This window comes from Rana temporaria, chromosome 5 (assembly GCF_905171775.1).
Source record: "Rana temporaria chromosome 5, aRanTem1.1, whole genome shotgun sequence".
Taxonomy (NCBI): Eukaryota; Metazoa; Chordata; class Amphibia; order Anura; family Ranidae; genus Rana; species Rana temporaria.
This window is the reverse complement of record NC_053493.1, coordinates 322,062,077-322,084,515: the sequence shown is the minus strand read 5'-3', so window position 1 is coordinate 322,084,515 and position 22,439 is coordinate 322,062,077. Positions and strand designations below refer to the sequence as shown.

At 39.1% G+C, this 22,439-nt stretch overlaps 1 protein-coding gene across 1 annotated transcript in view; it reads right to left on the bottom strand.

The window, feature by feature from the left end:
• LOC120940997 (lipoxygenase homology domain-containing protein 1-like) overlaps nt 1-22,439 on the bottom strand; it is a 470,937-nt gene that overhangs the window by 168,575 nt on the left and 279,923 nt on the right. The window contains exons 31-33 of the mRNA XM_040354208.1: nt 17,184-17,213; nt 13,307-13,476; nt 374-593 (exon numbers count right to left, since the gene is read on the bottom strand). Of these exons, the coding sequence (XP_040210142.1) occupies nt 374-593; nt 13,307-13,476; nt 17,184-17,213 (420 nt within the window). The remainder of the gene's footprint in view (nt 1-373; nt 594-13,306; nt 13,477-17,183; nt 17,214-22,439) is intronic.

Below are 22,439 nucleotides of genomic sequence, written 5' to 3'. Positions count from 1 at the left end.
CATTGGTTTTCAATTGTCAGGCTAAGAACATTTTGTTAATAGTAAAAAACAGGATATACTTGTTGGTCTTGCCAGAAACACGGTGTTCTTGGCACTTACTGTAAGCTGAATTTTAAGTAAAATAAATCTCATCTTTCTTGTGTAAACATTTAATCCCATTACCCTAACATGTAATGGAGATGAATCCAGTCTGGATGGGTAATATCCATAGATACAATAGAGGAGTGAGTGTAGCAGGACAGGAAGTGTGTTATTTGTAATATTACCAAGTGAAAATAAAGGGAAAGTCTACAAACGTGGACGCCACATGTTAGCACTGGAAAGTTTCAATATATGAGATTTTTGCTTTTGGGTCTGGATAGGCTAAGGTTACCTGCCAAAAGTTTTTGCTGATTGTTCACAACTCGGAACTCTTTTACAGATTCTTCCTCTTCGGTGTCCACAGAGAGCCAACAGTTGCAGTCAAACTGTATCTCTTGCCTAGATTGTTCCTCCAACATCTGAATGCTTTCCAGATGCCATCCTGGGATTTCGGGCAAATGTTCACAGACAATGCGCATCTTATAAATATCCCCAACATCCTTAAACTTCACCTGTGTTAAAAAATAGAGTATGTCACCATCCTAACATGGCAAATAATGCCTAGCAATTCTGCATTAGGCTCAATTCACAAAGCGAACACCAGTATTTATTTTCATAACAAACTGGGGTTAATTTACTAAAACTGGAGAGTGCAAAATCTGGTGCAGCGTTGCATAGAAAACCAATCAGTTTCCAGTTATTATTTTTTTGTCAAAGCTTAACTGAACAAGCCAAAGTTAGAAGCTGATTGGCTACCATGCACAGCTGCACTGTCCAGTTTTAGTAAATCAACCCCACTGTTATTTTTGGCTAAGTCCAATTATGTTTGAAAAGTACAAAATGTACAAAAAGTAGCTCACACTAAGATAAGAATACTTGGTTTTCAAAAAAGTGACAGTTAAACCAATCTAATAGGATATACAAATGAGTCACAAGGCAAAAATAAAGAGCCTTGTTCTTTTGTTAACGCTTAAAAAACTCAGTCTATTGCAAGTCACAAATATTGTACACAACTTCTGTATTCAATCTAAAACTATGAAATGCAAAGTGAGTTTTTCCAACAAACTTCAAAACTATGGAAAATATAAATTTAGACATCTTATACAAATCCTCCAGATTTCTTTAACGTGAACTGGTCATCCAATCGGAATATTTGAAATCATAGTACTGTCTAGGAGCCAGCACAATAGTCCTACATTGTATTTGACAGACTAGATTATAGTTGCCAGTATCTACATTTGTTTTAAAACTGAAGCCCCATACACACTATCAGTTTTCCTGCAGGTTTTCTCTTCAGGTTTACCAAAACCATCTAATATGAGGTCAAACCTCAAGAGTTTCAATTTGTATGCAATCAAGCAGGCCCTTGCACTACATGGTTTTGGTAAACCTGAAGAGAAAACCTGCAGGAAAACTGATAGTGTGTATGGGGCTTGAGTGTGACAAAATGCATGTCAGGATATTCACTGGTTTAATAGCCACCTTCTCTATGAACCAGCTGCAGCCTTGATCTACACATAGTGAAGTAAACTCAACAGAATTACATGCCAAGAGGTCTGTTAGAAGTCTAAAAATGTTTAATGCATTAAATTATAAAAAATCCAGCCTAGTAGTATAAATACAATGCTTTATTGGGTGTAAATAGCAATCGCCTAAAATGTGGTGCCTGGAGATACATTTGAATCTTTATATGACAGTACTTTCTGTACTCTCTTGATGTTTCTTAGTTGGTGCACCTCTGAGCACCCAGTGACGGAGTGGTCCACTGTCAATTGTAGAGTCTAAGGCTCCATTCACACCTAGGCATATTGTCGCCTGTCGCGCGACGCTATTGCAGCCTGCAATTCGCTGGAGGGGTGATTTAACATTGTCGGCTATGGAGATGGTTCACATCTCCACGCCGAACGCCGAAACGCCGTACGCCTGAAGCTCAAAACAAGTCCCGGACCTTCTTTTCAGGCGGCTTTCAGCATAGCCGACAATGTTGATCACCCCTCCGGCGTATGTTAGGCTTAAAAAATGCTGCGTTTTGTCGCGGCAAATAGCGGGATAAAACGCCACAATTTGTCACGGCAAATCGCGGTAACATACGCCGCGTTCAGGTGTGAATGCAGCCTTACTCTGAGGACATGAAGAGTTCTAGATGGAACAGCTGTCTTATTCCTCAATTATGGGGTTGATTTACTAAACCTGGAGAGTGCAAAATCTGTGGAAGCTGTGTATGGTAGCCAATCAGCTTCTAACTTTAGTTTGTTCAATTAAGCTTTGACAAAAAAATTTGGAAGCTGATTAGTTTCTATGCAGACGACTGCACCAAGGATGGAGGAGGAAGGTTTGACGGAGATTGCTGTTTTACATCTGCTTTTAGGGCAGAGAGGCAGCAAGTATAAAGCAATGAAGATGAGGAAAGCATGATAAGGGGAAAGGTATGAGATACTTCACCTAAATGCGACATGTTTACTGGAAATCTGCCTACTGTGTATACTTTTATACAGAATTTTAATGGTTAAAGAGGAAGCACAACTCTCTATCTGTTTGTCATTTATTCCTGCTTAAGTACTTTCAACTCCGTAAATTTAAACTAAGAAGGTTTATATTATAACTTTACTAAGGTTTATATACAAAGTGAAAAACCCATGGCTACCAATCACTGCTCATATATCACTTAAAGCGGAGGTCCGTCCACTCCTGCAAAAATATACTGCAGCTGCTGACTTTTAATAATAGAACACTTATCTGTCCTGGTGTCTAGCAATTTCGGCACCGCAGCTGATGTTTCCTTCAGTTATTGGGTGCTGCCATTGCCGGTAAGGGAACCCGGTAGTGAAGCATTATGACCTCATGCCGGGTCCCTACTGCGCATGCATGAGGCACCGCTGTGCTCTCCGACTGGCCCGACTGGCCTGGTGGTGGGGAAGGAGGAGAGAGGAGGAGGTCTCCCAGAAGTGGGGATAGGGTAGCTGTCAAAGGTATACGCCCCCCCCCCCCCTCAAAAGGTGCCAAATGTGGCACCGGAGGGGGATGACAAATTAGTGGAAGTTCCACTTTTGGGTGGAACTTCCGCTTTAAGATATTAAAAGACATAGAATGACAGTTGACAGGTCAGGCTATTTTAACAGAATCAGTTGACAATATTATATTTAAGGATGGAAACAAACCCTTCCGCCTGGCCAATTTACTCCATTCACTATCTGCTGATCTTAGAAGTTTAGGGCATACTCTGCAGACATCTTGCCCTATGGGTGGTCTGAACATGCAGGAATATCTGGCCTTACTGGGATACTTAAGTTAACTGCATATAACTGGCATCTGATTGGTTGCTAATAGTTAATGCATTTTGAACATCATCATAATTCTTTGCATGAACATATTACAAAATAAATAAATAAATTAGCACTGAGCAGAAAGAGCGCATAGCTACAGTTCCCTACATTATTATCCTTTCTACTTTTTTTTTTTACTTTTTTTTGTTAAGGAACATGTTTCCTTTTTACAGAAACTGTCAGGAGTTTTAATTAATCTTAAAAAAAAATCAGCCTCCTCAATTGTAAAAGCCTTGTCACAATAAGGAAATATCCTTCTTGCAGTGTATTATGTCAGCAAGAACAGTCTTCTGTATGAAACATTTTGGTGTTAAGTTTACAGAATGATATAATTTGAGAACATGTGAAAGCTGGACACAAGCAATCTGCAGTAACTTACACTACAGCAGATCAATGTGTGTACAATCAATAGACACCATAATGCTATGAAAAGGCCAATAACATGTTAGGTGAATGTATGGTGCTCTGGAAATACTATTAAACTAACGAATAAATGCAATAGACTAGTGATTTAATTTATATATTTTAGCTTTTTCTTCTTCAAGATCTTTTATTGAGCTAACAAAAAAACCTTGTACATTGACAGTAGCAGTAAGGTAGCACTTCATACAAGAGTTAGCATGCATCAGTTACATTAACCACTTAAGCCCCGGACCAAAATGCTGCCTAAAGACCCAAGGGGTTTTTACAGTTCGGGACTGCGTCGCTTTAACAGACAATTGCGTGGTCGTGCGACGCGGCTCCCAAACAAAATTGGCGTCTTTTTTTCCCCACAAATAGAGCTTTCTTTTGGTGGTATTTGATCACCTCTGCGGTTTTTATTTTTTGGGCTATAAACAAAAATAGAGCGACAATTTTGAAAAAAAATGCTATATTTTTTACTTTTTGCTATAATAAATATCCCCCAAAAACATATATACATTTTTTTTTCCTCAATTTAGGCCGATACGTATTCTTCTACCTATTTTTGGTAAAAAAAAATCGCAATAATCGTTTATCGGTTGGTTTGCGCAAAATTTATAGTGTTTACAAAATAGGGGATAGTTTTTTTGCATTTTTTTTTTTTTTACTACTAATGGCGGCCGATCAGCGATTTTTTTCGTGACTGCGACATTATGGTGGACACTTCGGACAATTTTGACACATTTTTGGGACAATTGTCATTTTCACAGCAAAAAATGCATTTAAATTGCATTCTTTATTGTGAAAATGACAGTTGCAGTTTGGGAGTTAACCACAGGGGGCACTGTAGGAGTTAGGGTTTACTTTGTGTGTGTTTACTAGTGTAGGGGGGTGTGGCTGTAGGAATGACGTCATCGATCGTGTCTTCCCTATAAAGGGAATGACGCGATCGATGCGCCGACACAGTGAAGCACGGGAAAGCCGTGTTTACACACGGCTCTCCCCGTTCTTCAGCTCCGGGGAGCGATCGCGATGGAGCGGCTATAAACGAATAACCGCGCCGTCGTCCCGGATCGCTCCTGAAGCCACGGGGACCGCCGCATGTACGGGGGGGGGGGGTCCCGATCGGACCCCCGACCCACGTCAAGCAGGGCACGTATATATACGTTGATGTGCCTGCCTGTGCCATTCTGCTGACGTATATGTACATGAGGCGGTCCTTAAGTGGTTAAGAGACGTGCAATCTGATAGATGACATACAGTGCTGTGAAGAAGTATTTGCCCCCTTCCTGATCTTTTATTTTTTTCATATTTCTCACACTTAAATGATTCAGATCATCAAACAAATTGTAATATTACACAAAGATAACCCGAGTAAATCCAAGATGTGTTTTTTAAATTTCATTTATTAAGGGAAAAAAGCTGTACAAACCTGCCTGGCCCTATATTAAAAAGTATTTGCCCCTTCCCATGCTAAATCATGAATGAACTGTGATTAACCACAATTTTTTGGAAAGCTGAGTTAAATTTCATCTGCCACACCCAGGCCTGATTACTGTCAGACCTGTTGAATAAAAAAATCACTTAAACAGAAACTGTCTGACAAAGTGAAGCAGGCTAAAAGATCTAAAAAAAGCAAGACATCATGCGTAAAATAAAGAAATTCAAGAACAGATGAGAAACAAAGTCATTGACATGTATCAGTCTTTATCGGATTACAAAGCCATTTTTAAGGCTTTGAAACGCCAGCGAACCACAGTGAGAGCCATTATCAACAAATGGAGAAAACTTGGAACAGTGGTGAACCTTACCAGGAATGGACGGTCAACCAAGAGCACAACGACAACTCATCCAGCAGGTCATAATAGAACTCAGAACAACATCTAAAAAACTGCAGGCCTCACTTGCCTCAGGTAAGATCAGTGTTCATAATTCAACAATAAGAAAGAGACTGGGCAAAAATGGCACCCATGGGAGAGTTCCAAGGCCAAAGCCACTGCTGACCAAAAAGAACACAAAGGCTCATCTCACATTTACCAAAAAACATCTTGATTATCCCCATGATGTTTAGGCATATATTCTGCGGACTGAAGAGACAAAAATGTAACATTTGGAAGATGTGAATTCCGTTACATCTGGCAAAAAAACAATAAAGCATTTCATAACAAGAACGTCATACCAACCGTCAGACATAGTGGTGGTAGCGTAATGGTCTGAGGCTGCTTTGAAGCTTCAGGACTTGGACAACTTACCATAATTGATGGAACCATGAATTCTGAGCTCTACCAGAAAATCCTAAAGGAGAATGTCCGGCCATCAGTTCCTGACCTCAAGCTCAAGTGCACTTGGGTTTTGCAAATGTACAAACACAACACAAAGAAACACAACAGCAAGTCCACCTCCAAATGGTTCAAACAAAGTAAAATATAGGTTTTGGAGTGGCCTAGTCAAAGCCCAGACTTAAATCCAATTAAGATGCTGTATCATGACCTTACACAGGCGTTCATGCTGGAAAACCATCCAATGTGGCTGAATTAAAACAATTTTGCAAAGAAGAGTGGGCCAAAATTGCTCCACAGTAATGTGGAAGACTCGGTTATCGCAAATGCTTGGTTGCAGTTGTTGCCGCCAAGGGTGGCACAGCCAGTTATTAGGTTTAGAGGCCAATTACTTTTTCACATAAAGCCAGGAAGGTTTGGACAGCTTGTTTGCCTTAATAAATGAAACCATCATCTAAAACATTTTGTATTTACTTGGGTTATCTTTGTGTAATAAAAAAAATACTGGTAGTTTGATGATCTGAGTCATTTAATTGTGACAAATATGCAAAACAAAAACAAAAATGGAGCAAATACTTTTTAACACAACTGTATATAGAAAAACAATAATGCAAAACAAACGTCTATGATGTAGTCAAGTACATTGTTAAAATGTCATCAAGTACTTGTTGGCTTAGCCCGTACACTTATTATAATTAATCACACAATATAGACTGCGTTAAATGTGTAAATATTGTTATAAACCACTAGAACAGAACATGGGGGGGGGGATACTGTAAGAAAAAGGGTCTTAGTAAATAACTGATGAGAGTAAGTCTGGCGCTGGGCTACCTGCCTGTGCATAAAAAGATTAATACGAACATGGAACAGTGAGGTACTAAGGAGGAGAGATTAGTATAGAAGATAATAGAAAGGAAAAAGAAAAGAGGAAAAATAAGAGAGGAGAGATTCCCCAAGGGTGACGCGGATGAGGAGAAACATCAGGTGAGGCAAACACAAACTTGGACATTTGGTCTTTTTCAAAGGCTTCCATTTTCACATGGATCAGGGTGTGGTGCATTCTATGTTTGGTCTCAACCACAACTAAGGAGAGGGATTTCCATGCTTTAGCTATTGTTTGCTTTTCGGCTGTCAGGAGCTGGAGGCTAGTGTGAAAATTGCTGTCCAGAAGACTTGGACCACAGGGCAGTTCCACCATATGTGCATATGTGTGCCAGATTCTGAACAACCATAAAAGCAAAGAGCTGAGTGGCTGGGAGCGAATTTGGCTTTTCTAGTCTGGAATAAGTACCGGCGAGTCAGCACCTTGTAGTTGGCTTCCACTACAATTACATTTGGTGAGAATGCTTTAGTAGCTGCCCATATCTCCGACCATTCCACTGTTTCAAAAGTGCGGCCTAGGTCCTTTTCCCATTTACCAGTATACGAGGGAACAGCTTCTGGTTTGACTTATAGAGAGTTGGTTTGACTGGTAGAGAGTAGAGAGTCGGCACAATCAGATGGCTTACAGAGCTGCTTCAAGATCGACCATATTGGTGTGATCCACCCAACTGCCTGATTGACAGCTGGCTCTAACTTTCAAAGCACGGGTGAGAGCCGAAGCCAGCTGCGCCCACCCCCTCTCCAGCCGGGTGCTCCAGTCAGGCCCCGTACACACAACCGGTTTTCTCGGCAGAATTCAGCAAGAAACTCGATGGGAAACATATTCTGCCAAGAAAAACGGTCGTGTGTACACTTTTCATGGAGAAACCCATCAGGAAACTCGTCGAGCCAAAAAGAGAGCAGATGTGTTTTGCCCGTCGAGTTTCTCGGCCGTGTGTACGCGGCCTCAGAGCTGGAGGGACTGAGCAGAGAGCTGTGACTAACATTCACTGCTCTCTGCTCCAAGAAGACCAAGACTGAGCTATTAACGGTCATGTTATTTATCAGTTCTCAGGCTTAGTGCAGGGGGACAACTGGCCCGAAGGTGAATTCTTTAAATTCTTTAAAATAAAGGCCTTTCTCTATAAATCACTGACTGTAACAGAATGACTAATGACACCCAGAGACTTTTGAAGGATGAGGGGTATTCCTGTGCCAGCGTCACTAATAACTCTTGGGTCTAGGTTCACCCTGTGCCCCTTTTGGGCATAGGGTGACTGAGAATTGATATCTCGGATTACATGAGATGGGACATTAATGATAATTCATATATTGCAGGATATCTTGAGATATTACAAGTTGTTAAAGTCTGACTCCAAATGGAGTGTTTTCATTCAATGGGGGGGACACATGCCTTTGAGGTGTTAATTGGGTCTGCTCCAAGACCTTTCATTATGTATGCTAATAACACTGTTTGTGTGAAGATGCTATTGATGATAGATATGTGTTGTGAGTTAGCAGTCTAACGGTCAGATGTCTTCTTTCAGGGGTAGGGAATTAGCATGTCAATTATGTTTAGTAAAGGAATGTGTTTGTGTAAAAAGTCTATTGATGATACTATGTGATAGGAATAACAGGTGAGGGGAACTTGTCAAGCTGTAGTAATTAGTCCCTCTAAATGCAGAGACGGGACGTCTAGGGGATGACTAATTAATCAACTCAACTGAATGTCATTGTCTAAGAGAGTGTGTATTGAAGTGCCGTGTGGGTGGAGTTGATTCATTGTTCACTTGGGTTCTAAAACTGTATATAAGAGAGCTAACCATTAAAGATTTGTTCATACATTTTGAAACCAGTACCAGAGCTGTGTGATTCTCGGTTATTCTGGGGAATGGAATGGATCGTGCCTGTCGGATTGTGGAGTGTAAGATAAGCTGTCGTGGTTGATGGAATGGGAATATCGTAAACGGTGGTGACCGTTACACTGTCAATCTGGAAAAACAATTAAAATGATCTCTGTGTATAGAGACCTTGTAACATAAATGAAAGGATCAGTGCCTGGCAGATCCGTAATGTGGTACAACTAATGTACTACAGTATAGTGTTCATTTTAGGACATCAATTATTTTCCTGTGCCTATATAATATAATCACATGCTTCATCCAACACAATCTCATCATACATGCAAGATAAACTCATTCTGTGCTCCATGTAACCTCATTATGCATCTGACAGAGTCTCATTGTGTGTCTGATAAAAATCTCATTGTGTGTCTGATGAAACTTCATCAAGCATATGACTAAATATTAACCACCATCTGACAACACTACTTTTTCTGTAAATTTGCATCTATTGTATGAATTTTTTTTTAATGCTTCATCTGATACATTTCACATACCAAAAACCATCATGCATTAAAAGAGAGAGGCTGCTCACATGCTGAAGATTGATGAACCAAATAAGTCTTTATGTATAGTGGAAAGAAAGTATGGCACACCAGAAAACTGATGGTGCTACTCCAATCTTATTTAAAGATGCTTTATTTCATTGTTTTAACCTTAACTAAAATCACTCAAGGTGATGCACCTACATTGTTTCTCCCTCATGGCCTTTTACAATGATTTTATGTGTTTTGTCCACCAGAGGTATTGGGGTTCATTTACTAAAGCAGTATAGGCTGTTCACTTAGAAAATAGATTTTCTTGTCTTTTAGCTTAGTGACTGGGGGGAAGCTCTACTGACCTCAATCATATAATTATATGCTAGCCAAAATCCTTTTTTTTTTATTTCCCTTTAACATATTCTTTGAAGATTACACTTTCACTACATTCACTAAGCTAAGTGAATGTTCTCTTTCAAATTGAACATTCTCTTTACAAAGTAAACATGCTCAATTGAGCTCAAATTTAATAAATCACTCATTATTTTCACTACAGGGACATTTTCTATGAATTAACTAGGGTGATGTGGACTTCTGATAGGTTCTCCAAGCATTAGATATTAATTGCTTCAACCAGCCACTGTTGATATAATTCAGAGACTGAGCCAGGATAATACTGCTTTGAGTCATTAACAAATTTTACTACTTGAAGAGTTATGAGTTGCCACTGCTGTATAGAGAGTGAACAAGTAAGTTCAGCTAGAGAAGTGAGACAGTTGCTCGAGTGCTAAGACAAGGTATCCTCCTTATCCTTAACATCAAATTCTTTCTTTTTATAAAAGATAGTAAAGTGGCTGATGCACAATTATTGTAACTCTAAATTCTGAGGAACAGCCCTGAGATTGTATACTATTTGGGAGCTAAGAATAAAAGTATTTACAGTTTAATGCTTGCATCTCTAGGACTAGAGAAGAGTTATTAATAGAGCACTTTTCCTGTTTTGACATATTTTCCTAAGAAACCATCAATAGTAGTGCATTAAGAGTTAGTATTATGGACCAGCTCATTCTTGCGAATAAACCTCATAAAGTCATTGTATCAATGAACAATGAATAAGAAGCAATGTAGGATGATGTGAGTGCACAAAGCATGCAGCATCAACATAATTGTTGTTTAGGCACCACCTAGTAAATATTTAGCAATATTATGTCAGATGTAGAATTTATCAAATAAAGCATGAGATAAGATTAAAAAAAAATTGAATTATTTATCAGATAAAGAGTTAGTCAGATCGATAGTAAAATTTTTGTATGAAAACTGATCACACGGTTTTTCATTAAGGTGTTACTAATCCCAGGACCCTGCATTCAGTATACCTGGTCTGCTACAATACATAGAACATGAAGAGGTAAGTAAAACCTTGGACAGAGGCGTGGCGGTGGACGTGGTATACTTGGATTTTGCAAAAGCGTTCAATACAGTTCCGCACACACGGCTCATGTTTAAGGTAAACTCTACAGGCTTGGAAATATCAGTTTGTAAATGGATAGAAAACTTCAGAGAGTAGTGGTTAATGATTCTTACTCTGAATGGTCTAAGGTTATCAGTAGTGTACCCCAAGGTTTAGTGCTGGGACCCTTACTTTTTAATATCTTTATAAATGATTTTGGGTCTGAGATCAAAAGTAACATTTCTGTCTTTGCAGATAACACCAAGCTATGCAGTGGAATAACGTCCTTACAGGATGTCTCTAATTTACAAGCCAACCTCAATGCTCTGTCTAATTGGGAAACTATGTGGAAGATGAGGTTTAATATGGATACATGTAAAGTTATGGACTTGGGGGCTAAGAATATGCACGCATCATACATACTAGGGGGAGTACAACTGGGGATATCCATAGTGAAGAAGGATTTGTGGGTTTTTGGTAGATCATAAGCTCAATAATGGCATGCAATGTCAAGCTGCAGTTTCCAAAGCAAGCAAAGTCCTTTCTTGTATTAAGAGAGATATATTTTTTCCCCTGTTCAAATCATTAGTAAGACCTCATCTGGAATATGCAGTTCAGTTTTGGGCACCAGTTCTCAAAAAGGATATTGGAGAACTGGAGAAAGTGCAGAGAAGGGCAACCAAACTGATAAGAGGCATGGAAGAGCTCAAATATGAGGAAAGATTAGAGGAACTGAATGTATTCACTCTTGAGAAGAGGAGAATAAGGGGAGATATGATCCACATGTACAAATATATAAGGGGGTCATATAGTGAACTTGGTGTTGAGTTATTCACTTTACAGTCAACACAAAAGAAAAGGGGGCACTCTTTTTAATGTGGAACAGACTCCCTCCAGAGGTGGTTCTGGCCAGCTCAGTAGATTGCTTTAAAGGGGTTGTAAAGGTTCGTCTTTTATTTTCTAAATTAGTTCCTTTAAGCTAGTGCATTGTTGGTTCACTTACCTGTTTCTCCTCAGTAAGCTTTCCATCATCTGAGCAGTGGAAAGTCATTTAGAACAGCATACTGAACAGCTTATTGAGGAGGAACAGGAAGTGAGAAATTCAGACAAAGAAAACAAAGAAAAAAAACATTTAGAAGGGAAATCGAAGGACAAGGTAAGTGAACCAACAATGCACTAGCTTAAAGTAACCTTCTTAAAAATAAAAAAATAACTTTTACAACCCCTTAAAGAAAGGCCTGGATAATTTCCTAAATGTACATAATATAACTGAGTGCTAACATTTATAGGTAAAGTTGATCCAGGGAAAATCTGATTGCCTCTCGGGGGATCAGGAAGGAATTTTGTCCCCTGCTGTAGCAAATTGGATCATGCTCTGATTGGGTTTTTTGCCATCCTCTGGATCAACTGTGGGTATAGAATTGGGTATATTGGATTGTACGATATTTTTTATTTTATTTATTTATTCTTTTATGGTTGAACTGGATTGACTTGTGTCTTTTTTCAACCTGACTAACTATGTAACTATGTAACATGGAAATTAAACTGCAAAATACCTTTTCTCATCACCAGTATATAGCAGTCTTTTGACTTCTATCAGTGTCTGGCCAAGCACTGTTTAAAGCTTCAAGAAGGAGTTTTCATTCTCTTCTGACTGTCCTATGAGGCTGCATGACCTCTGACTTTCTATGTGGACAATGCCCATTGGCCCTGTGCTGATCACATGCACTCTCCAAAAAAAATAAAAAATTCTAGCATGAAAAACACCAAACTGAGCATGAGCAGAGTGCCTTCTAGGGCTCTGTTCTATCAGCAGATGGATTGGGGAGAGTAAAAGAAGGGGAGGATTAGAGAGGACAGGATCAAACAGCCTTTTTACATAATGCAGAGGATTAACCCCTTGGGTTCCACAGTGAGTATAACAAGCATGCTTTACTGCATATACATAATGATTTTACTGTTGTGGGTTTTGTAACACTTTAAATTTTATCAGATTAAGGATAAGGTTTTTGGATGAACATTTATCAAAAAAAGTATGAAGATTGCTAGATGATGGATACAACTTAATGAGGCAAGTGATGAAATTTGAAACCTAATGAAGAGGCACTGGATGCACAATGAAGCTGCACCGAATGCAGGACAAGGTTGTGTCAGATACATGATGAAGAATGATACGGTTCCGCAAAGGTAATACTCATACAGGTAGATTGCTACTAAGCTACTGCTAGCAGCACAGTGCCCAGGAAACTGCAGAAATATTATTAAATAAATGAATAAACTTCTAATACAATAGACCTAACTTATCAAAGTACCTTAAACCATAATTGTATATGCAGGTACCATCAACTATTGGGGCCTATTCTTTAATTTACTAGCCTATGCAAAAAAAACACGATAGTCCAACACAGGCAACACTTATGGTAAAATAATTTCATATAGAATCACAACTTTTATGATGTATATCACTAGTGTAAAATAGCGATGAACATTTTAATGATTGATTTGTTTTTGAAACATTGGGTTTACTTACAAAGAATCCATCCTCAAAGCCAGGAAGGAAACACTCCCTTTTTAGATCAGGTTGCACAAGTTGAATTTCTCTAGTTTTTCCTTCAGACCCATAAATGATAAAAGTTACTTTCAAAGCATTATTTCTTGAGGAATCAGTTGCTGTTTTAATGTGCATTGTCCACATTTTGTCTATGACATAGGCAGAGAAATAAAGAAATGTTTGCTTTAATATAAAACATAATGGCAATAATAATGGTAATAAATTAATAATTAATACTAATAATGATTATAGTATAAATGATCTCATGAGTTCTGGATAAACTGATATCTCTCTTGAATTTCTTCCCACTTTAATTTAAATGTATCTAAAGCCAACACTTTTTTCCCTTAGAATTGGATAAAAGATGGACCAGTTAAACACCCTTGTCTATTTTTTTGTGTCTGTGTATTGTTGCGGACATTTCCAATTTGCATTTGCATTTCCAAAGCAAAAGCAAAACCTCTTAAACAGTTTCCACCACAACAGGTCTCCCAACTGAAATACTCCCTCACACCAAAGCAGGATTATCCCCAAGACAAACCAGGTAGGAGCTTAGGGTCTGGTGGATGTCCAAGGGGAAGAGCTACAACTTTCATGCTCCTGCAGTAAACTAGGGAGTTAGTGCAGTTGGTAAACGCTGTTCACCAGTCTGTCACCTTACAGTGCTTGTAGGCAGTTGGTGTCTGACTGGGTCCATGTCTGTACAGATACTGCAAATTGGGTTGCTTTTCTGGTTCTAATGCTATCATTACAAATGTCACTTATAGGGCTTAAAGGGTTTTTGCTGAGGAGGGCCAAAGCAGCTTTCTTGACTAGGCCCCATTTACTTAATCCATTGTGGCCCTCACTTCCTGTTTGGATTTGAATTTCCTTATAATTTTTAGTTCCAGTGACAATGTTCTACAGGGCAAATAAAAGACTAATGCCCCGTACACATGCCAAATCACAGTAAAATAGAACATGTTCTATATCTAAACTCCGACAGAATTCCCCCCGGTATTTCTGATGAAAAAAATATTTTTCTCTTTTTCTCTTTTTCCATCGGAAATTCCGATCGTGTGTACAAGGCATAAATCTTCCAACTGGGACAAAAGCAGTATTAAAAAGCTGACAGACATTTTAACACTTTCACCCACTATCTAAAATGGCTTTCAATATAAAGGAAACACATCACAAGCTTTAGATGTTGCAGATTGGCAATGCATGTAGCAGCTGATTTTATCTTGTTATTTTTTTTATTTTTTATGGTTACCGTATATACTCGAGTATAAGCCGAAATTTTCAGCACATTTTTTTTGTGCTGAAAATGCCCCTGTCGGCTTATACTCGAGTCTGTGTCCATCTTCAACTTTGTGCGCCTGATCCCGGCCAGTCGTAGGTCCCTTGGATCCCAAAGTAGCATATGTAGCCCCACTCTTCCTCTACAAGTGTGCAAAGTTTGTTGTCCGGAGGACCCATGACCGGGGAGCACTGATTTTTCAAAGCCGGGCACCCCTTCCATAGACTCCCATGTTAAACTGTAATTTCCCTGGTGAATTTGGGGACCCGGTACCGGCCTACCCCTTGGTCCCCTGGACCCCAAACTTGGCACACATGGCACACAGGGGACCTACGGCCGGTGAGCACCGATTTTTCAAAGCCGGGCACCCCTTCCTTAGACTCCTATGTTAAACGTCAGTCTAGTCACACAGCGTGGACCAGCATAAGTATGCATATTTGATACCTGGCTGATCCTTGTGGAGGAGGAGAATCACTGTAGTATCTGCTACTGTCTTTATGGTCCATGTCGTGCATGCCATACTGCCCTGCTGCATAATAACCACAGCTAGTCACCTGCTCAGCACAGGCACCGTTCTGAGGACGCCTTGCATTTTTCTCAATGACCTCCTGTGGTTACTATGCAGCAAGGCAGCTGCTCAGCATGGGACCCAGAAGATATTGAGGGTCATTGTAGTAACGTAGACCACTACAATGATTCTATACTTCCACATGGATTGGCTAGAAATGGAATAGGCATACTTTTGTTGGTCCAAGCTGGATCAATGTAACTATACAAAAGAAAATACATTGAATTCAGCTTTAGGGGTATAAACATATTTTTTCATTATGGAATCTTCATCCCATCTGTAATTGTAAGTTGCATGCATATTTCTAGCTTTAAAAAACAGGTATGTACACATTGATAGACATTTGCCCACTATCTAAATTAGTAAATAGTAGCCATCTTCTATGCACTGTACTACACTACATAGCTTTGTTATCTGAAAAAAACAGAAGCCTGCTTTTCCTTCCAACATTTTTCCAATTATTATTTTTAAACCAGTTATCCAGAACCTTTGAGTATACAGTTTATAATATTTCCGAGTATAAATAATCATTCACAACTTTTATATGCAGTTTTCAAGCCCATTTTCCATACCACTAGCCCCTAACTTAAACAGTATATAAGGATTAAAAATATTTCTTTCACAGCTATCTCTGTCGAGGTTCCAACTTACCCTCTGATAAAAGGGAAGTACATTTAATTTTTGTCTTTCATAATTCTATTTTGAATATTGCCTTTTTTTGTTACCCATGGTCCCTCATATATGTGGTCCCTCAACAACTTCTCAATATCTTTCCCACAGCAGAAATTGAACAAGTCTATTGTTAAGGTAAGCACCATGATTATTTTCATATATGGATAATAATGCAATAACTGATACTATGCCAGTCACTAAAGGTCTAAGAAATTAAAATATTGGCTTAGACAGATTGAGATAAATTCTCTATAGTGCTTTATTCACATTATTATTTTTAAGCATAATGGTAAGCCACTTGGTTTGTTCTATTACAGAACACAGTAATAATAATGATAATAATGATAGCAATAATAATAATAATATAATAATCTGTTCCATAATAAGGCTAGGTTAACATTTGTGCATTGCGGGAACACACACAAAATTGTGCACATTCGTGAAACACACAAAAAATGTGTATCCCTTTTGCAGGCGTGCGGTTGTGCACCACAATGCACCCTGCTAATGCATGTACAAAACTGTGCACCAAAATGCATGGTCTCATTGTACTTTGTTTATTTTTTGCTGTGCGATTAAAAAAAAAGGGGTCATGTACTTGCCCTAAATGCTACATGCAAAAATGCGCAAACCCCCCCCCCCCTCCCACACACACACACACACTCACACCTGTACAGGCATCAGTTGAGCTTTACTCCTCAGCAACATTGTAAATTAGGCACGTTACAGCGGAATCATCTTTAAGAAAAAGGAGAACAGTTGGGACTTTATATGAGGTCGGTGACCTGATAAGGTCAATTGTCTCCATCCCTAGCTATATGTCAACAAAAAGGGGGGGGGAAGGGGATTGGGACTTGGAATTTCCCCCCCTTTTTGTTGACAGCAGGATAATCCTATTAACAGAATTTTTTTTCCAAAATTGAGGCATGCAATAATCTGGTACAGCTGTGCATAGAAACCAATCGCCTTCCAGGTTTTATTATCAAAGCTTAATTGAACAAGTTGATGTTAGAAGCGGATTGGCTACCAAGCACAGCTGCACTAAATTCTGAGTGCACCAGTTTTAGTAAATCTCCCTCGAGGAGTCTTAAAATCCTCTTTGAAGGAGCCATTGGGGGAATAATACAAGATTCTTAATTTGAGTAGAATATTTTCAATTATTTTCAGGCCTGTAGTTAGACATTTCCATCATATTACAGGATTTCATTAATGTACACATGTTAGCTCTGTGCTTTCCTTCGAAGTGATGTGTGTGTTTTATTCTTCACTTCAAAATGACTTTCCATATGCTGATTCATAATGTTTGATTATCTCCTCTGGGCTGCTGCGTTTCTTACCTTCAGTGTCCTCTTCCGGATTTTCCATTTCTGCAAATGAAAAGGATAAAATTAATCATCAGTCAGTTCTCCAAATGAATAATAAGATGGTAATGAGCTGAGAATTCACAACACTTTACATTATCATTAGAGAGCTGAATCATCAAGCCATTCTCTCCTCTCAGTTTTCTATGAAACACCAATTTGTCCCCTTGTAGTGGAGCAATGACTAAGAAACACTAATCAGTGTGTTTGTATTCTATGTTTTTTCATTTTTTTTTTTCACTTGGGGTTCACTGATCAACTGTCCACTACAAATACACACATAAATGCCCATCAGTAATGCTCCTAGTTTCACTTAATAATCATGTCAAATATAGAATTCAATATATAATTTAATATGGAAAAAAGTAAACTGGAAAACTGGTCATAATGGCCATTAAGGATGATCTATGTGTCTGTGTTCAATTCATAGGGTATGAAAATTTTAAATTTATTTCTGAAACCCAATAGAGTTTATAGGGAGGGGGTGAATTTTGAAAATTCTGTACATTTTCATGGATAATATGCAAGGGTATGTCTAAAAAAGGAGGCAAAGACAGCTGGGCATTCCCATATGTACCAATCCCCCAAAAAAAACAACAACAACAAAAAAAAAAAAAACGAAAGACAAACCTTGACAAATACAGAAAGCAAGGAGAGGGTCCACCTTTTAATTTTATTATGATTTATGGGGTAACATGGGAAAACACCAATCCCTTGAATTACATGCTTGGTAGATGCCTTTAAAGGGTATTTCTACTTTTTCTGCCAAATTGGGATAACACCTACTATATATTTGATATATGTCTCCATTTACATAGCAAAAGTTTTAAAAATATATTTGAAAATTGCAGCTTACTTTTTTTTAGATGCTCCATTCTGGTAAATCTAGCACTGTTAATTCCTACTAGTTCTCTGTGTTTACAAGGGGGCTGGGGAACTGTGTTTGCCATAAAAAAAAACTCTGTCTGTACTTTGCTAGCAGATTTTCAATATCAGTTTTATTTTTTAGTTCTTAGGAATGCCGTGTGAATGGGAACACATAGAAATATGGGGTTTTCTCAAATATGACTGCACAAGTAGACCTACACTTCCATGTTGATCTTTTTGGAAAAATCCAAAATGTTGCATTTACCCCTGGGTTCATTCCCAGTACCATTGTTAATTAGGACACAGACAGCAATAAAAACCTGAAATTGCCTTAAATCCTTAACCTCCTGGGCGGTGTTCCCGAGTCTGACTCGGGGTGAGATTTTTGGGCAAGGATTGGTAACCCCGAGTCAGACTCGGGCTCGCCTCGCTGGATGTACAGGGAGTTTTACTTACCTTGTCCCTGGATCCAGCGATGCCACCGCGCTGTGTGAGCGAGCAGGACCTCGCTCGATTCACACAGTGCCTCCGTGTGACGCCGATCTCCGTTCCCTGCGACGTTACGACGCACGGGGACGGAGAACGGCGCCAAATTCAAAAAAGTAAACAAACACTATACATACAGTATACTGTAATCTTATAGATTACAGTACTGTATGTAAAAAAAACACACCCCCCTTGTCCCTAGTGGTCTGTCCAGTGCCCTGCATGTCATTTTATATAATAAAAACGTTTCTTTCTCCCTGCAAACTGTAGATTGTCCGTAGCAACCAAAAGTGTCCCTTTATGTCAAAAATAGTTTTAGATCAGCTAAAAAACAGCGATAATAAATTATAATCACTTGCAGAATTGTGCGATAGCGATTTGTGGGGAAATTCGTCATAAAAAAAAAAAATTATGACAGCAACAATTCTGCAACTGAGCAAATTTCAGTGATTTTGATTTGATTACATTATTGAATAATTTTTATTATAATTATATTATTATTTGTTATAATTATTTATAATTATTTATTATATTATAATTTATAATTTTGTTTTTAAAAAAATGTCATACCCGGGATGCCTATTAGAAGCTTGTTTGGTCAGATTTAAGTGAGTTATTTCTAAAAATGACAGACCTACAATATAAAACGCCAAATTTCCTTGCAAATAATGGTACCGCTTTCAGCATGTTTTTTCTGAAAGAATCATACCGCCAGGGAGGTTAAAGAGGAAGTAAACCCTGATGGGTTTTTCTTCCTTTGTTCTTCTCTGCAAAGTAAAGGCATATTGTGCTAGTATGCATTGCATACTAATACATTATGTGACACTTACCTGCATACGCGCGGGAGCCGCCGGTTACGGCACATGCTCCTGAAGAAACAGCACAGGCAGACATCATCGCTGCAGTATACAGTAAATATCTCCTAAACTGTGCACGTTTACTTTCCTAACCCCCATCTCTGTGAAGATCTAACATGGACTGAGGGAACATGGAAAAACATAGAGGGCCTAACTAGAACTGAACTAAACTCTGCCTGAAGTTTGCATGTTTCTCTTGTGCTTGCATGCTTTTCCTCTGGGTACTCCGGTTTCCTTCCGCACTCCAATGAAATCCAGGGAGGTAAATTAGCTCCTGCCAATATTGGCTCTTGTACTGTATGCGTAAGCTTCTTGAGGGCAGGGACTGATGTAAATGTAAATTTGTAAAGCGTTGAATAAATTGCCAACGTTATATAAATACCAATAATAAATAAGTAAATAAAATACTAAGTGTGCTGGGAAAGTGCACTTTCCTTTAAAAAAGCTAGTTACTAAGTGCAAGGACACACTTAAGGTCTCCAGGTGCCTTTGTGTTGTGCTGGGTTTCTGGAGTGTCTCTGCATCCTTGTCCCAGGATAAGTGCTCTCTTAGATTAGAGCTAAGGAACACACTATACAGAGGAGCCTTAGAAAGGCAGTGTGGCTTCCACGTAGCTTTGCAAATATATGCAACTGACCTCTCTTTTTTTTTTACATGCCATTTGCTTTTTAGATAGTTTTGGCTGTGACGCCTGATTTCCCCCCCCCCCCCTCCAGCTGTAATAGTCCTTAATTGAATGGCGGAAGTAGGATCCACAACAGATCTAAAAGGTATAGGAAAGGAAAGAAGTAAAGCTAAAGCCCTCATTTTTGGACAAATTTGTCAGTGCCATAACAGTTTAATATTATCATTTTTTAGCTTTTTTCCCCACAGTACCTTGCTGCATTGGCAAATGTCAAAGCAGAGTAGAGAAAAACACTTCAAATCCACAACCCCGCATTCCCTGAACCACCTCTCATCCCCATGTCCCAATTTTTTCCCCAGATAATCAAAATATAGACTTCAGGTATGGGTTTGACAGAAATTGGCCAGTGTGAGGAGAGTATACAAGCACTTCAATAGGTAGCAAATAGAAAGAGCTCTGTAGTGTGGTCCTTTTTTTTATGTATCTGCTGCTCACAGTACTGTTTTTGCCTGTAGTCTCTGCCTGCACTAGGAAACACTACTCTGCACCACACAACTTAGTAGGAGCATCACCTCAAAGAGACTAGTCAATAGCAAAAGGCATGCACTCCTCAATTGTGCATAACAACCACTTTCTTTTAAAATGCTGTTAGTGGACCATTTTATCATTGCCTGAGAAAGATGAAGAAATTTATGTGATTTCACAAGTTGACTACTAATAATGCTCTTTGCAGAATCATCTTTTTTGTTGTGGAAAAGGATATAAACAAATAAAAAAAATATTTAAATGATTGTGTAAGGCCTAAGGGCCCTTTCACACGGGCGGATGAACGGACCGTTTTTTACAAGTCCGTTTACGGACTTGTAATGTATCCCTATGGGATTGCAGACGTTAGCGGACGATGCATCCGCTAACGTCCGTAACGATCCGCGTCCGCAAAGATCCGCTTTTTCCGACGGAAGAAAACCCTATTTTTCTTCCGTCTGGCGGAACGGATCGGATGAATACGGACACGCGGTCCGTATTCATCTGTTTCCCCATAGGGGAGAGCGGAGGAAAGACAGGGCGGTCTCTGCACAGACACACACGGGGCGGATCAATACAAATCCGCTCCGTGTAAAAAGGGCCCTAAGGCTGGAAATACATAGATCAGTTTGTTTTGATCAGCCAGAAGGTTGATTGGGAAAAAAAGTTCCCCTATTCACACAAGTGCAGTGGATGGAGAAATCCTCCCATCTTTTTTTTTTATTTTTTTTTGACCGAGGAGACTCCTCTGCTGTCAGAATACGCCCATCAGCCCTGCAGCCGATTGACAGGTTCATTAGATTGACTTTTCTGGAACAGGGCTGGCCATAGATGGATTAGAATTCGGCTGATCCCTGCTGGCCAGCTTAAATGTGTTTAGGTGGCTAATGAATAAATCACTGTTTCTAAACAATTCATAAATAGATATATAATTTTTCACTTTTTTCTGTTAAGTCATTTTGTCTAGTTTCATTTACCTATTGGTAATTATATGAAGAGTTTTTAAAGGCCACATGTCCTCAAGATGGGGGAGGGTATTTTATTAAGGGGGATCTAATGTTCATTGCCCACATGGTGCAAGCAACCAATTTCCATGCTACTCTCCACAGAAAGACAACTACTTGAGCTGTCATTTCCCAATTATGTAACAAAAATGGAAATGAAAGCACTGCACAATGGCTAAGAGGTCCAGACACAACGATATACCAATAAAAGTCAAGGGGACAATTCAAAAACTAGCCAACACATTTAAGGGGTTCAAGATTAGCTTGATTGACAACACTGTGAGTAGATTTGATGTGAACTGCACCTTTAATATTAATTTTGCCAGTTTGATTACAAGAACCGGCCTTGTCAGCAGAATCAGCTACTGACAAGGCCAAAGGCATGCTGTTTGCTTTGGTTTTGCCTTCTTTTATATTCTCTATTGGATACCCTTACATAAGGTTTTCTGTTGTGTTAAGGCAAAGTTATGAGAATACAGGTCAGTGATTTTGGATTTTGTGCTCACTCAGCAGATATGATGTATCTATATGACAGGAGTCACTTTGGGTGGGGGGCCGTGGAACCCAGCTTACCTTAGAGAGGTTGGGAAACCGCTGTCTCAGCTCTCCAGGCCCCTCTTATGTGTAGGTTACCCTGTGTCTATTGGAGTCACAGGATGATCAAGAAAATGATTGACAACTACCTAATGGACATTGAGAATATGGTTTGGATTACTTCAAATGAGACCGTAATATTTATCCACAATATCCCTCAAGAAATCTATGGAAAATGTATTCCACTGTATCAGGATGTTAAGACATTGTATGAGCTTTGCCTCATAGACTATTGTAGGTAGGATCCGGACAGTCTGCTACTGGGGTCTCCTGC